The 15,798-nt window shown below is 39.5% G+C and overlaps 1 protein-coding gene across 1 annotated transcript in view; it reads left to right on the forward strand.

The window, feature by feature from the left end:
* pof1b (POF1B actin binding protein) overlaps positions 1-15,798 on the forward strand; it is an 83,521-nt gene that overhangs the window by 53,357 nt on the left and 14,366 nt on the right. Inside the window, exons 4-10 of the mRNA XM_020941104.2 lie at positions 5,970-5,994; positions 7,410-7,490; positions 7,753-7,845; positions 11,520-11,633; positions 12,649-12,801; positions 14,059-14,178; positions 15,258-15,407. Of these exons, the coding sequence (XP_020796763.2) occupies positions 5,970-5,994; positions 7,410-7,490; positions 7,753-7,845; positions 11,520-11,633; positions 12,649-12,801; positions 14,059-14,178; positions 15,258-15,407 (736 nt within the window). The remainder of the gene's footprint in view (positions 1-5,969; positions 5,995-7,409; positions 7,491-7,752; positions 7,846-11,519; positions 11,634-12,648; positions 12,802-14,058; positions 14,179-15,257; positions 15,408-15,798) is intronic.

Genomic DNA, 15,798 nt, shown 5'->3' on the forward strand with positions numbered 1-15,798 from the left:
GCCGGGCTGGGTTCGGTCGTGCAGGTGTGAGTGCGGAACATAGAACCCTAAAGTCCTAGTGTGAGTGCTCCCTTCTTTAATGTGACGAAGTAGTGCTACTGCAATATTAAAATTGCATTGTTTTCTCTTTTGCATTGTTTTGTTGCAGTAATGTGCCAACAGAGGCAGTTATACTTATTAAATCATGGTCCTTTGCTCCATTTTTGTGCGTGCAACATATGGAAATTACTGTTAAATTAAATTGAACTCTTCGTTCAGTCTCCCCGAGGGCAGCTGTGTGAGTGAATGAATAATGCAGCATCTCTGAGTGTCCAAAAAAACTAGTTGCACAGTAAGTTTGCACATCAGTTTACTTTGAGAAACACGTTTACTGTGAGCGCGTTTACGTTTCCATGGAGATAGATTAATCCTAATGTAATTTTAAGATTTTTAAAAAATAAATAATTCAAAATGATTAGAAAGCTGTCATCAGAATATAATGTTCAAAACAATTGCTTTATTGTTGAAGAATGCAATTACAAGATGGAAACAACACAGGACAAGCTCGGGCCCGTCCCATGAAACACACAACACTGGCACTTGTGATGATGCTTTGACAGATGTTTGAAATAAATCTGGAAAGGTTTAGACTTGGCCTGATACTCTGTGCAGCCAATTACTTTCAGTTACAGTCTCCTGATCAAACCTGTTTGGCCCAGTTGAGTAAAAGCATTCTGGGTAAAAGGGACGGGACGGTTAATCACGATAAAAAGAGTCAGCATTGATCATTCGTGGGGCGTTTTATATTATCATGAGAATCAACGTTTTATCAGCAGAGTGTGCAGAAAGAAGCTAAATATCCATGATGATTTCTTCTAGATCTTTGCTTTTTTCAATTATGACAAGGTACAATTTTACATCAGTCCAAATACAGGACCTATTCATAACATTTAAATTATACTTATTCGAGATAGAACAAATCTAGTGCCACAAGATAAGATAAAATTGCCACAAGACTGTGCACACGGAGAAAAATTATCTCATGAGATTTTTTTTTCGTGTGTTTACATTTAGATTGGAAAAAATGGGTTAAGTATTGATGAGTTGCATCTTTTACAGGTCCAAAGCAGGTACTAGAATGGAAACAAAAATATGAAATCAAAGAAATAAAAAAATGTGAGGCCAAAACTGGAAAGTGAATCGTGAAATTTATATATTTCATCTCGTCTCGTGGAAATTGTGTCTCGTCCTATCCTTAATACTTATACTTACTAATAATTAGGGATGTCCCGATCACAATTTTTTGCCTCCGAGTCCTTTGATTTTGAGTATCTGCTGATATCGAGTCTCAATCCGATACTTCTTTAAAACATTATGAAATGAACTAAGAGCAAAGAATCGGATCCAGAATGTGTGGAGGATCAGATTGTGTTGATTTCATGTGTCGTACTTGTGAAAAATCAAATGTCCAAAACTTTAATTTTTTTATTAACTTTTCTAACCATGAACCATCATTGTTGAAAATCTTGACTTTTTCACAGTCTGGCCTTGGAATGTAAAACTTAGTAAACTTAATGAACTGGACAAAACAGAAACCAGACCAGATGTGCATTATGTGCAATTAAATGTGCTTTATATTTGAAACATTTAGGCTCGTCTATGAAATCCAAAAAATACAAAATCTTACCAAATAAAAACGAGATGACAGAAACCCCACAGCCTCTGTCCCCGCACCACCACCACGTCCACAAACCCACAAACCCACAGAGGAGCATGCACCGCAACATCGGTCCCGCCGCTCAATAGACACTCCACGCTGCTGGACCCTCCCTCTCCGCCAATAGCGCCAGCTCCGCTGCACAACAGGGCTGTTTGTTTTGTTTGTAACAAACAGCGCCGTGCGATGACGCCAACGGCCTCACAGGTGTGAACACGGGCCACAGAACCACAGGTAACAGCGCCCGAGCAAGACACGATCCAAAAGTCCCAGCGTAAGTGCGCCTCTAGTACAACAGGCGCTGGGACAGACAGACGCGCTGACTGGACGTCCCTGAGCAAATCCTCTGCCTCAGGAAAACTGGTGTGTCCCATGTGTTATGTACATATATTATTTATCAGATACCTGATCGGACTATAACATCCGAGTCACGTGATCGGATTGGGACAACCCTACTAATCATTGCAACATCACATTTCATTATCACCTAATGCCTAGTGGATAATTGCTTAGATGTTTCCCTTGTGCATTGATTAGTTAATAATCGTATCATAGTGGTGTCGCTTTGTCTGGAAAGTTCAGCATTATGCCTTTAAACCTTTATTTGTCCACGGAGACAAGCTCATCACCAGAGCGTGTTACAGGTCAGGTGTGTGGAGAAGTGAGTCAGCTAACTGTAAAAAAAAATGTGTGTGTGATCTAACAGTCGTCTAGGAAGATTTCACAGCAAAAGAAAATTGTCTCCACTCAAAAACTTTGCCCAGTTAACAGAAAATAGTTTTAACAATATAAATGTAAAGTGGTTTAATGTCATACTGTTGAGAGACATAGAAACACTTTATCTCCATGATGACAAACTGAATAAAGGTCCTTTTAGCCGTGTTCTAATGCTATTACCTCCTCAAAAACAGACCTGGAGTTGTGTTTTCTTTCATTTACACACATTTAAGTAACTCTTTATTATTAGTCTGTCTACATCTCCAAACCTCAAAATGCTCTGTTCCACCTTGTGATGTCATGAAGCAATAGTTTTCAGATTACCGTATTTTTCACACTATTATACGTGCTCTTAAGCCTCCAACCCCATCAAAAAACGACTGCGTGCCCCACAATCCAGAGCGGTGTCCCAGCACGACTTCAGTAAACTACAAAGCCAAAAACACCCACAGACGCACTCATTACTCCACGGCAACGAGGAACGGAACGGATGAACGAACCGAAAAAGCGAGTGCAATGTGCCACTTCTAGACACAACTGAACAACTGAGTCACTGCGAACACGCCGACAATCCGTTGGTCCCAGACAGCACCCTCCCTACACGCCACAACTGAACAAAGCCCAGAGTCACTGTGAACAACACAAACAAACAAAACCACTCACACATCACACTGTTGGGTTTCCTTTAATGCACCTTACAGTCCGGTGAGGTTTATATGTAAAAATAGACCATTCGATGACAGTGTGCCTAATAATCCAGAGCGCTCTATAGTGCAGAAAATACGGTAATTCAGAAATCCTTTGGCGAAATACTTGGAAGGAGGTGGAGAGCTACCAGTGGCTCCAGAGCTACAGGTTCGAGACCCCTGAATGACACAAACGAACTTAGTAAAACTTCAGTGATGGTTTCTCCCAAGGGTCCTCCGTCCAGTACTCAAAACACCCCAAAAAGAACAAGTGTAAGTAAATAACTCAGACTTATATTCTAATTTGGGTGCACACATTTTAGTTAATATAAGTCTAAATACAGGAATTAAATGATGTGTGATGCAATTAAATTAACTAGTTCAGTAGAGATCGGCAATTCCAGATCTGAAATCATCCAGATGAATCTAGTGAAGGTGTGAGGAGTTTAAAAACACAGTGGAGCACTCCCTGTCGCACCACATGGCATCACAAAGTAGACCAGAGTGTTTTCAGTTTGAGAGAAGAACTTGACCTAAATCTGCAGGGTTTGCGTTTTACAACTCCTGGATCATTAATGCTCATTTCAAAACTGCGCTTGCGACATGCAGTAATTTATAGACAGCTTTACGGCCGGCCCGGGAGCACGTACACTCTTTTGCGCTCGGAGTTTATTCCTAGACGGCCGCTCTCGGATATCTCATTGGAAAAGCTGGGACTGCTCGGATCCGCAGCGTGTCGGAACAGGCTTAAGGCAGGTCTTCAGTTTCGGTGTCATACTTGATTAACAACGCCCTTATAATGCAAACTGGAACATTTAACACCATCGGATTAAAGGGATGTGAGGCTATAAAACCACAAAGAACCACAGAAAAAACCACATCTGTTGCCAAAGTATTACTGGTGGGAATTTTATTTGAAGTTCTGTATTACGCAAAATGGACTCTTGTGAGTGTTAAGTCATGTTATAAAGCTGTTTCCTCATCACAAACAGACCCAGAGTTGTGTTTTGTTTCATTCACACGTCTGAGAATTCATTTATTTCTGTTTGTTTACATCTCCGAAGCTCAAAATACTCTGTTCCACCTTGTAGTTTTCAAGTTAACAGCTACGTTTTAGAGTAAAGATTTGCAATTCCAGGACTGAAATCATCCAAATTAAGAGTGTCAAACTCAAATTTACAGAGGCCAAAATTAAAAACTGGGACTGTCGTGGGCCAAACTAAATATTTATTGAAAAATTTCTCTTCTTTCAAGATATGTAATGTTAAAACTTTTCTTATTAAAATAAATGTTTAGTAATAGTTTTGGTTAAACTTTGAATCCAGAGCAAGCAGAATATAAAATAATAACAAAAATTTTAAATAAATCATGTCTCTATAGTTGATCTGTGTACGGTGGCAGCTCTAATACAGATTTGATATGATCTCGCGGGCCAAATATAATAGGTTCGAGGTCAAATTTGGCCCACGATACAGAGTTTGACATGTCTAATCCAAATTATTCATTATAGTGAAGGTGTATGGCGTGTAAAAACACAGTGGAGTGCTTCCTGTGTCACCACATGACATCACAAGGTGGAACAGAGTGAGAGAAGAACTCAGCATAAATCTGCTGGTTTTGTGTGTTTAAACACAACTCCCGGTGTGTTTGTGATGGTTTTGACAGTTATTAATTACAGAAAACTACTGTACTAGGGCTGTTGACAGTAGCTCCGTTGGTACTGTGTTTGTCTTCTGATCTGAAAGTTGGCAGTTTGGATCCCGCTCTTGACGTAAACATCACTGGTAGATGTGACATGACTGCTGTCTTTCTGTCCTTGGGCAAGGGACTTCATCCACCTCACCCTCAGTATCTTCGTACACTGGTGTAAGAGCAGTTTCTTGATGTAAAGAGATTTGAGCCTTGAAGGTAGAAAAGCCCATCCATCCTTTTTCTTCCGCTTATCCGGACCGGGTGAGCTCCCCACTCTATCTCTAAGGGAGCACCCAGACACCCTGCGGAGGAAACTCATTTCTCTGCTTGTATCCACGATCTCGTCCTGTCGGTCATTACCCAGAGCTCATGAACGTAGGTGAGGGGAGGAACTGAGACTGATGGTAAATCCAGGCTCAGCTCCCTCTTCACCACAACGGTCCAATACAGCGACCGCATCACTGCCAACCAACTGCCAACTGCACCTGTCCACCTGTCAATCTCATGCTCACGCTAGAAAAGTAATATATAAAAATGTATATTATTAGATTCTTTTTTCATACCTGACAGCTTTGACTGCTCACTAACGCTCTTCCTCACTGTCAGGTCTGAAAACAAACTCTTGGTCTAAAAAAAGAACCGAATAACATAAATTACCAGAAGACCAAATGAATCTCATTGGACTATATAAAAATGTGATCATGTTAAAAGGGGTGTGGCAAAACTCCAAACCTGATCAAGTTAAAGGTCAGATCTGTGCCCCTCTCAGAATGCCTGTTTTTCTGGGTATTTTTGGGCAATAAAACACCTGTAATTAAATAATTGTGGGATATTCCAGACACAAACTCTCAAAACTATTCTGTATCTCCATGTGTCTGACCTAAACTGCACTCACAAGACGACACCTGCAGGGGGAGCACATGCAAAAACTACTATTTATGTAGTAAAAAGTACCAGGAAATAATGTATTTATATAAAGACAGATCCAACTTGTGATTGATGAGTGTAATCTGACTTCTCCTGTTTGTTGACTGAATGACTAAAAACGTTCAGCTCTAATTCACACAGATATGAACGCCTCGGGACGCTGTTGTGATGCAAAAAAAATAATAAATGTTGTGCAATGTGCTGTCATCGGGAGCTCCAGATTAACTTTTTGTTTGTTTTTTTTTTTCCAGGAAATTGGACAGCTACGAGTACAAGGTAAAGTAAATAACATCCTGGTGTTACAAATATCTTTAAGAGTAGATGTAGGATATGTTCTAATTCTAGTCTTGAGTCTTGAAAATTGACTCTTGTGAGCTTTACGTCATGTTATAATAATATATCTCTTCAAAAACAGACCTGGACTTGTGTTTTGTTTCATTCACACATGCTCAAAATGCTCTGTTCCACCTTGTGATGTCATGAAATGGTAGTTAACACCTACCATTTACTTTTATTTTTACTTTTAGGGACATTTTCTTTCCTGCACTTATAAAAGATGAGTTTTGTGTTGTTTTCTGTAAATAGTTCTACCATTTTGTATCCTGTTCTATATGTTAATAGTTTGGCAAAACAAGTGTTAAACTTCAGTCTATAGAATACCCTTAGATCAGGGGTGTCAAACTCACTTTGGTCCGGGGGCCGTATCCAACCTACTTTGATCCCAAAGGGGCCAGAAAAGAAAAAAAAAGGCAAATATCCCAGAAAAATAACAATAAGTTCAAATATTTGTGCAGAGAAACACAAATCTATTACAGAAATCTTTTTTAATTGATGAACTCTTTCTTTTACAAAATATTATAATATTATGAACAACATGAATGTTTAAGAAAAATACAATTTCAACGCAATGTTTTAACATGAACTTTTATGTAAATAGGAATAAGTCCATTTTTGTTGTAAAATCCTGCACTCGGCTCCACTTTTCTCATGTTGGACATTTTTCTGATGAGGGGGTCACGGTCAACAGTCAAAACGATCGTCCTTTAAGAGCGTTTGGAAAGAGACAAGTCTTCATTTGTGCTGCTCTGGTGGGAGGGGCCACGTACAGAGACGCTGGAGACGCTGCTGTGATAAACACCACAGAAAATTAACAAGATTTTAATAGAAAATATCATTAAAATATTTTAGTAGAAAATCAGCCGAGGGCCAGATTAAAGGTCTTGGAGGGCCGGATCTGGCCCCCGGGCCGTATGTTTGACACCCCTGACCTTAGTGATTTGTATTAACTGCATAATTTTCTGTGTTAAATCATTGTAATATGATGTATGATTATGTTAATTGACCCAAGAAAATAAACTAACTAAACTAAAATTAAACTAGTTCAGTAGAGACCAACAATTGAAATCATCCAAATTATCCTAGTGACTGTTTATGGAGTTTAAAAACACATGGGAGCACTTCCTCATGACATCACAAGGTGGAGCAGAGTGTTTTCTGGTTTGTGTGTGAAACGTGTGAATGAAACAAACCACAGCTCCAGGTCTGGCTGTGACAAGGAAACAACATTAGAACATAGATCAGAAAATAAAAGTGTAAGCGGCCCTTTAATGTTAGATGAATACATTTGTTTATCATTTGTATGCACATATTTTGTTTTGTATTTGTATGTAATATGTTTTCTGTATTTGCAGATGGAGCGTGACCAGGTGGAGGCGCTCATTCCCAAAGGAGCGACTGAACTCACTAAACAACAAATGCGCTACTTACTCCAGGTCAGACTAAACACTCTGCTGTGAAGGTGTTTTATATCGGGAAATGTTAGTTGAGTTTAAATAAATGGATGCTCCACTTTTCATGCTGAGTTGAACACAAATATAGGTCCACTCAGAGGGCAGACTGTGACACTCAGAGACTAACAATTCAACTACAAGACTTTCATGCTTTCAATATGTTATAGTTATATGGTATTTCTTGAGTGTAATACATAAAAACATGAAAAAGAGGTTGTATCTGAAGTGTGTGTTTGGCTCGTAGACTCGTCTGACGGCGGATAAGAGCATGCGCCTGCTGCTCTCCACCTTCAGCACCCTGAGAGAGGAGCTGCTGCACATGTCCGAGGACCTGCGGGTGAGAATTACACACAACACAAAACACAAAACACAAAAGGACTAGACCAACAACAATATAACGTGATTTAACCTAAAACTCTGCAGTAGAAGAGAAACATCTTTAAAGAGTCCTACAGTATATTACACACAACTGACTCTTGTGTGATTTTTAAGTTTTTTTAATGTTTATTAAGGATGACACAATCACATTAGACAAGCCAGATACATCGCTTTGAGTGTTTTAGCACAAGTGACAGTTTTCAACACCTGTTCGTATATATGAAAATATCAACTATTGCATAAAAACAGACGATACAAGACAAATAAGTTTCATACAAATAAAATATATACAGTTCATTTTCTATAGATGCATTTTTGATTCGAAATATACAATCATTTTAATTTACTTTTAAGTTTGTAGTTATTGGTTTCCAGTTATAAATCAGCTGGTTGACAGTTCCAGACGTCCCTGTTTACCCGGACAGTCCCAGTTTTGAGCCCTGTTTCTCTTTTTTCAGCAGATTTATCCAAAACCAGTGATTTGTCCAACTTTTATACAAGAAATGTCCTGGTTGTCTCCATTTCTGACCAATCTGATCCCCGCCAAAAGTAAAGCGGGGAATATATTGTCATTTGTTAAGATAAAATATCCAAACCATGCAACCATCCAACCATAAAACAAACAAAAAAATTCAACAACAGTCCCTCAGATTACGACTGACACAAAAGTGAGTCGAGAAAGGACAATGTTACAGTACTTGCTCTTTTCACTTTTTATTTATCCCAAACATCCCAAACCAAGTGTGTTGCAGCTTTTAATTCTGAAAATCTGCTCATCCTATTTAAGTCATGTTATTATGTTGTTACTAGGAGTGTGCAAAATTATGGAAATATTGATATATCGTATTGTTTAATGTGATGATACGGTATTAATATATCACCAAGAGTATTTTTTGGTATATTTTACTAAACTATTTTGTTACAGCTACAATTTTGTTCTTTGTTTAGAGGAAGGAAAGTCATTTATGTGACACATTTGACATTTTCATTGTTTTGATGATTAAAATGTTTGTGTTTCATATGAACTTTGCACAAGAAGTGATTTAACAAAGACTTTTAGAATCACAGACTGATCACATGATTTAGAATTAATTTTTTATTGAACTGTATCGAACCGGAAGTGCACTGTATCGACATATGTATTGTATCGAGGTATTTATTGTATCAGCAACTTCTTAATGATACCCAGCCCTAGTTACCCTCTCAAAAGTCTAAAAGTCTATTTACATCTCCAAGCTTGTGATGTCATGAAGCGGTCGTTTTCAAGTTAACAGCTCTTTTGTTTAGTAGAGAACTGAAATTCTACAGCTGAAATTATCCAAATGATTCTAGTGAAGGTGTTTGGAGTTTAAAAACACAGTGGAGCACTTCCTGTTCTACTGCACGACATCACAAAGTGGAAAGGCAAGTTTATTTGTACAGCACAATTCGTACACAAAGTAATTCAAAGTGCTTTACATTAAAATCACAACACAAACACATCAGAACATAAATATTCTTCCTGAAATTGAAAAGAGAGCGAGACATTAAATGAGAGGGAAGACTACGGGATGAAAAATGAAAACCTTTCAGTCATACGCACGGGCATCTGGAGTGTTTTCTGTTTTGAGAGAAGAAGAGCTCAGCCTAAATCTGCAGGGTTTGTGAGTTTAACTTGTGTGAAAATAGAGTAAAATTGGCCCTTTAAGCTCCTACCTCGCTCCTGTCAGGACGTGTCTGTCAAATGCCCTTTAAAATAATAAAACTCTGTGAAAATATGTTTTGGGGACTTTGGGAGTCTTGACCTAATTCGAGTGCGAAATGTGAACTGAATCTTAAGAATATGTTGACGATCTTTGCAGAGTTTATTACAGTCAGTTGCTTTTATTTTTGCATAATCCTTCATATGTGCTTGGAGCCAATATCCATAAGTACTTTAGCTTTGAATGCTCGTCTGTCGTAAAAATATTTCCCCACGAGGATACATTTTTGAAGAGTGAAAAGGCTCCAGAAACATTAAAGCTCTGATATTCACTGACCTGGAGATGTGTTTTGCTTTGTTCACATTGTTTAACACACAAACCCTGCACATTTAGACTGAGTTCTCAACAGAAAACACTCTGCTCCACCTTGTGATGTGCTCCACTGTGTTTTTAAACTCCGTACACGTTCACCAGAATCATTTGGATTTTATCATATAAGTTTATAAGAGATAAGATTCATGTTTTTGTTTTTAATGAAATGTTTTGAAATGTTTTTAAGTAACTCTCAGTGTGAAAGTATTGTCAGGAAAAAAGGGCAGAAAACATAAGATAATGTGAATGTCGATGCTGTAACACAGATATAACACTCTTCCCTAAAAGCGACATTCTGGTGACTGACATTACGAGCTTAAACGCAGTAATTAATTAATGCGTGTACATCACACGGGGACCTGACTTTACCGCTCTGCTTTTACCAGTGATATTATTTTGGCCAGGAGCCCGGGACGTCAGAGAGAAAAAAGAAAACCAATTAAATCCTGTGAGAAGATCTGCCCTGCCGTATGGGAAATGCCAATAAAGAGCTGCACATACTTGTTCATACACACAACCTCTGCATTAATATCAAACTGAGCAGTGCTCCATATTGTAAAGATAAAGTAGATTTTACTAAAGGTTCTATGTTACACAAAACTGACTCTTGTGACCTGTGGTCATGAGCTCTGGGTAATGACCGAAAGGACGACATCGCCGATACAAGCGCTCGAAATGAGTTTCCTCCGCAGGGTGTCTGGGTGCTCCCTTAGAGATGGACTGAGGAGTTCAGTCACACAGGAGGAGCTCGGAGTAGAGCCGCTGTTCCTCCACGTCAAGAGAAGCGGCTGAGGCTCGAGCATCTGTTCTGTCTCCTGGGTGTCTCCCTCAGGAGGTGTTCATGTCCCACCGGGAGGTGTTCATGTCCCACCGGGAGGTGTTCATGTCCCACTGGGAGGAGGCCCCAGGGAAGACCCAGGACACGCTGGAGGGACCATGTCTCTGGACTGGCCTCTTGGTCCCCCCCGGAGCAGCTGGAGGAAGTGTCTGGGGTGAAGGAAGTCTGGGAGTCCCTGCTCAGACTGATGCCCCCGCAACCCGGCCCCAGATAAGCAGAAGAAAATGGATGGACTCTTGTGAGCTTTAAGCCATGTTATAATGTTGTTGTATAGAGTATAAAAACACAGTGGAGCACTTCCTGTATTACCACATGACATCACAAGGTTGAAGAGTCTGTTTGAGAGAAGATCTTGGCAGAAATATGCAGGGTCTGTGTGTCAAACATGTGTGAACTCTTTTGCGAGTAACCTGAGAAAATAACGTAAAATGTTTCTTAACGTTTTGTCCCATAACCTTGGTTCTGAGTCTGGGTTGTAATCACAAGTGCAGTTTCAAAAGTTGTAATTTTTTGAGTACTAGTTCCTTCACAAACACCATAATAATCATAAAAGTTTATGGAGCGATAAGTGGATATAGTGATTATCGTGACTTTTACTTTTACACTGGATGGAGTAAATGTTTCCTCAACTCTGTGAGCTAAAGAAAAAGCACAAAAATCAATAAACACGAGACAGAGCCCACATGTCAGCGCCGTAACGGTCTGTTCGTCTTTGTAAGTCCCTTGTGTTTGTGTCGTCAGCGTCTGGAGGCAGAGAAGGAGACTCTGGAGCGGGACCTGGCCTTCAGAGCGGATCAGGCCAAACAGTACAACTCTCTCCTGGAGAACGTGCGCGAGAACAACAGACAGCTGCAGGTACACCACTCGGACTCCTCTCCTCAGGGACACTCCGATCCAGTTTTTTTTTTCAGTTCTGATACTGTGGATTTAAGTATCTGCTGTTCTCCGATATCAACCGTTACCAAAGCAGAGACCGAAAACAACTTAGTATAAATAAAAGACTCATTGCAACAATTCATATGGACAACCAGGATATCGACTGAACCGATATCCAGCAAATTATTCAATATTGGCTCCAATATCTGATACCAGTATTGTATCACTTAGCTCAGTGAAGAGGCTAAAAAGACACAGCAGTTTTTACTCCTCCTGTGACTTTAAGTGCACATGGTTTTGATGATTCTCCAAAAAAGTTCAGCACAATTTTAACGATACCGTAAACATAAATTTTTACATGTTTTGCTTGTCAAATAATAGTTTGTGTGTACATAAGCGGAGTTTTGGCTCAGTGTTGTTTGGTGTTGTCATGATTTCCAACCAGACAGTAAAATTTGAAATTAAAAAAAATAAAAATGGCCAAACTCCGAAAAGTAATATTTTATTTTTTTTTCGTAAAATTTTAAATATGATGATCTTAAAGTGCATTATGTAACTTTTCATTGGGGGATCATCATGTATATGTCATTGTGCCTGGAATGTTTCACAGTGTGACATTAAACAGTTCCACTTCACATCTATAGTATTAAATAACAGATTTTATTTTTATGGCTCAAAAGTCCCTAGAAAAACAACCATTCTGACTGTGAGCGGGGTCGCCTCTCCACAGATCTGACCTGTAACCTGGTTTAGTTGGGTCTCCATGAAGATAGAAAAGTTTAATTCCACACTGTGAAAATTCCAGATAAAGCAATAACATCACCATGGAGAAAAGTATTTGACAGACCCTCCACCACAAAAGTTCCACAATGCAGCTTTAAGAGTGTTTTAGTTAAATGAGTAAACCACTTTAATGAAACTCTTTAAAACTCTTTATTGTGTTGGGGAAGAGCAGCTGTCAGAGTGTTTTGTGATCTCTGTTTTGTTTGGGCAGAACTCTCTGAAGGAGGCGACGGTCTCTCAGCGCGCTCTGGAGTCTCAGCTCATGAGCTGCAAGAATAACGACTCCAGTCGAGACTTTAAGCTGAAGGAGCTGGAGGGACGTCTGCACACGCTCGAGAAAGAAAACGAGATACTGCGCTCAAAGGTACGGCCCCCACGGACACAGACGGATCACACAGACTCTACAAGAAAAACAGTCTTCTACAATGAATATGAACTTATCAAAGGTCCTAGATATTGAGTGTTGTAGTCAAGAGCGCACTAATCGAGACCTCTGAGGGTCAAGACTGAGACAAGACGAAGACTTTTAAAGACCGAGACAAGCCCGAGACTTTCAAAGTCCGAGACAAGACGAAGACTTTTAAAGGCCGAGACCGAGACAAGACAAAAACCTTAAAAGGCAGAGACCGAGACTTTTAAAGGCCGAGACTTTTAAAGGCCGAGACTTTTAAAGGCCGAGACTTTTAAAGGCCGAGACTTTTAAAGGCCGAGACTTTTAAAGGCCGAGACTTTTAAAGGCCGAGACTTTAAAGGCCGAGATTTTTAAAGACCGAGACTTTTAAAGGCCGAGACAAGACAAAGACTTTTAAAGGCTGAGCACCTTCAAGACAGACAAGACCAAGTCCAAACGCAGTCGAGTTCGAGACGAGACCAAGACCATAAAAAAATGGTCTTGAGGCCAGTCTCAAGACCAAGACCAGTCTCAAGTACTACAACACTACCTATGTTACATACTGACTCTTGTGAGCTTAGAGCCATATTATAATGTTGTTCCCTCGTCAAAAACAGACCTGGAGTTGTGTTTTGTTTTATTCACGCAGGTTTGAATAACTTTTTATTATTAGTCTGAATATTTTGAGCTTTGGAGATGTAGACAGTTTCACCTTGTGATGTCATGTAGGTAAGGCACGTTTATTTGTACAGCATAATTCGTACACAAAGTGCTTTACAGAATAAGAAAAACATTAAAATCACAAAGCAAACAAATCAAAACATAAATAATCATCTTAAAATTAAAAATGGAGAGCGACATTGTAGTTTTGTAGTTGTAGTTTTCACGTTAACGGCTCCTTTTACTTTTAGTTTAGTAGAGATCAGAGAGACAAAACACAACTCCAGGTCTGTTTGTGATGAGGAAACGACATTATAACATAGATTTTCTAATAAAATAAAACAGTATGTGACCTTTAATGGTTAGTTTTAGTCCAAAATCTTAACTTATTCCCAAACAAGAAAAAAAGGTTTTTGTGTGTAGATGCTGAAGTGTTCACCCTGCGACTTGTGTCTTCTAGAAATGTTTCATAAATGTTTCACTTTTACTCCCAAACCTCTTAAATAATGAACAAAAGTACTTACCGTGTTTTTTTTGTTTTTGTTTTTGTTTTTCTCCTGTCTGTCATAGTTGGCCGGACAGGCGAGCAGCTCCTCTCTGCAGATAAAGACGGAGGAGCTTTCCCGCCAGTACCGCGAGGACCTGAACTCCATGAAAGAAGAGAAGGACCGTGAGATCGAGAAGCTCAAGGTATCACAGTTCAGCACAAGAACGAGAGACACGAGATTAAACCAACAAACAAACTCGTGTCGTGTCGTGTATTTCACTGGATTTCAAAGTGACGTTGTAATGTTCTGCTGGGCCATCGGTGGTTTTCAGATTCTAGAAAGTGTCTGTGTCATATTCTCAGCAAGAGACAAATTTCCCTGTTGATTCTGTTGTACTTTGCCGTTAAATATCAAAAAAGAAAATTCGTAAATGTTGAACCTGGAGTATTCAGTTAAACTTGAATCCAAGATCTCACAGTATCACAACATTGACAACATAATTTTGCATTTTAATATTCATTGTAGCTGCCCCCCTTCCCCCTAGATCAGGTTCCATGTTTGAGGATTAACCTTTTGTATATTTCTTTTTCAAAATACAGTGTAATCAATAGGAAAACCTGTCTTTTTTTTTTTGTTTGTTCATCAAATTTATTGCATATATACATACACATTATTATGAACTAATTTTCCTAAACATACATACAAAAAACAGATAAACAATATACTAGTGTGGTGGTCAATACTGCACTAATCAAGACCAAGACCTGTTCAAGACCACAGGGTCCCGAGACCAGGACCAGACCAAGACCTCGGAGTGTCAAGACCAATCAGAATACACTAGACAGTTTGCAAGAACCCCGGAAGTGCGAGTTCGGGCACCAGCCAATCAGCTGGAGTCATACATTCTGTGTTGGCAACGATTCCCGAGATCGAGGATTTAAAGCCGGAACAAAGAGAATGTTTGGTGAATTTTATCAAGAGGAACGACGATATGTTGTGACACCCCACGATGTTAATGTGAGACTTGTTGACGATACAATATCACGATATTTCGGTTATTGTTACATCCCCACAATATACACAAAGATTGCAAGACAAAAGGGTCATTCAATGATTCAGATTGATCATTTCAGTTCTTTATAAATTGACAACAACGAGAACGACACCATCACATTCTAGAAAATCTGAAACCACCAGTCATAGAGTTTATATCTAAAACGTCGTGGTGAATAAAACGGTTGTCTAACAGAGCATGTTTGTGGTTTGTTTTGCCGCCCGCAGTCCCAGATTTCTCGCCTGCAGACCCGCGTGACCTCCTCCACCACCACCACCACACAGAGCTCGTCCGCGGGGAGGAGCCTGGAGCTGAAGATCTCCGAGCTGCTCGCCACACTGAGCCAGAGAGAGTCCACCATCACCCGGCAGGAGGCGGTACGCTTGCTTTATTCTCTCTAACGCTAGAATCATGTGCTCGTAGTCCTGCCGTGAAAACACATTTAAGTGAGGAATCACTACAGAAAATTGAACACTCATATCCCTGTGTACATGATCAAATGGAGTATCCTGGTTTCTTGACATACTCTTACAAATGCACAAGCGCAAAATTTTACTTTATCTAATTTAATAAACCAGGAAAAATACAAACAACCATGAGCTCCTTTAGCGGAGGAAGCTCGGGAGGTTTAACCAGCGGTCACTTTATTTACGTCGGTCACTTTATTTACATCGGTCACTTTATTTATGTCCGTCACTTTATTTATGTCGGTCACTTTATTTATGTCGGTCATTTATTTACATCGGTCACTTTATTTATGTCAGTCAC

This window comes from Boleophthalmus pectinirostris, unplaced genomic scaffold (assembly GCF_026225935.1).
Source record: "Boleophthalmus pectinirostris isolate CB_2022bp ecotype Guang Dong unplaced genomic scaffold, ASM2622593v1 HiC_scaffold_12, whole genome shotgun sequence".
NCBI classification, from domain to species: Eukaryota; Metazoa; Chordata; class Actinopteri; order Gobiiformes; family Gobiidae; genus Boleophthalmus; species Boleophthalmus pectinirostris.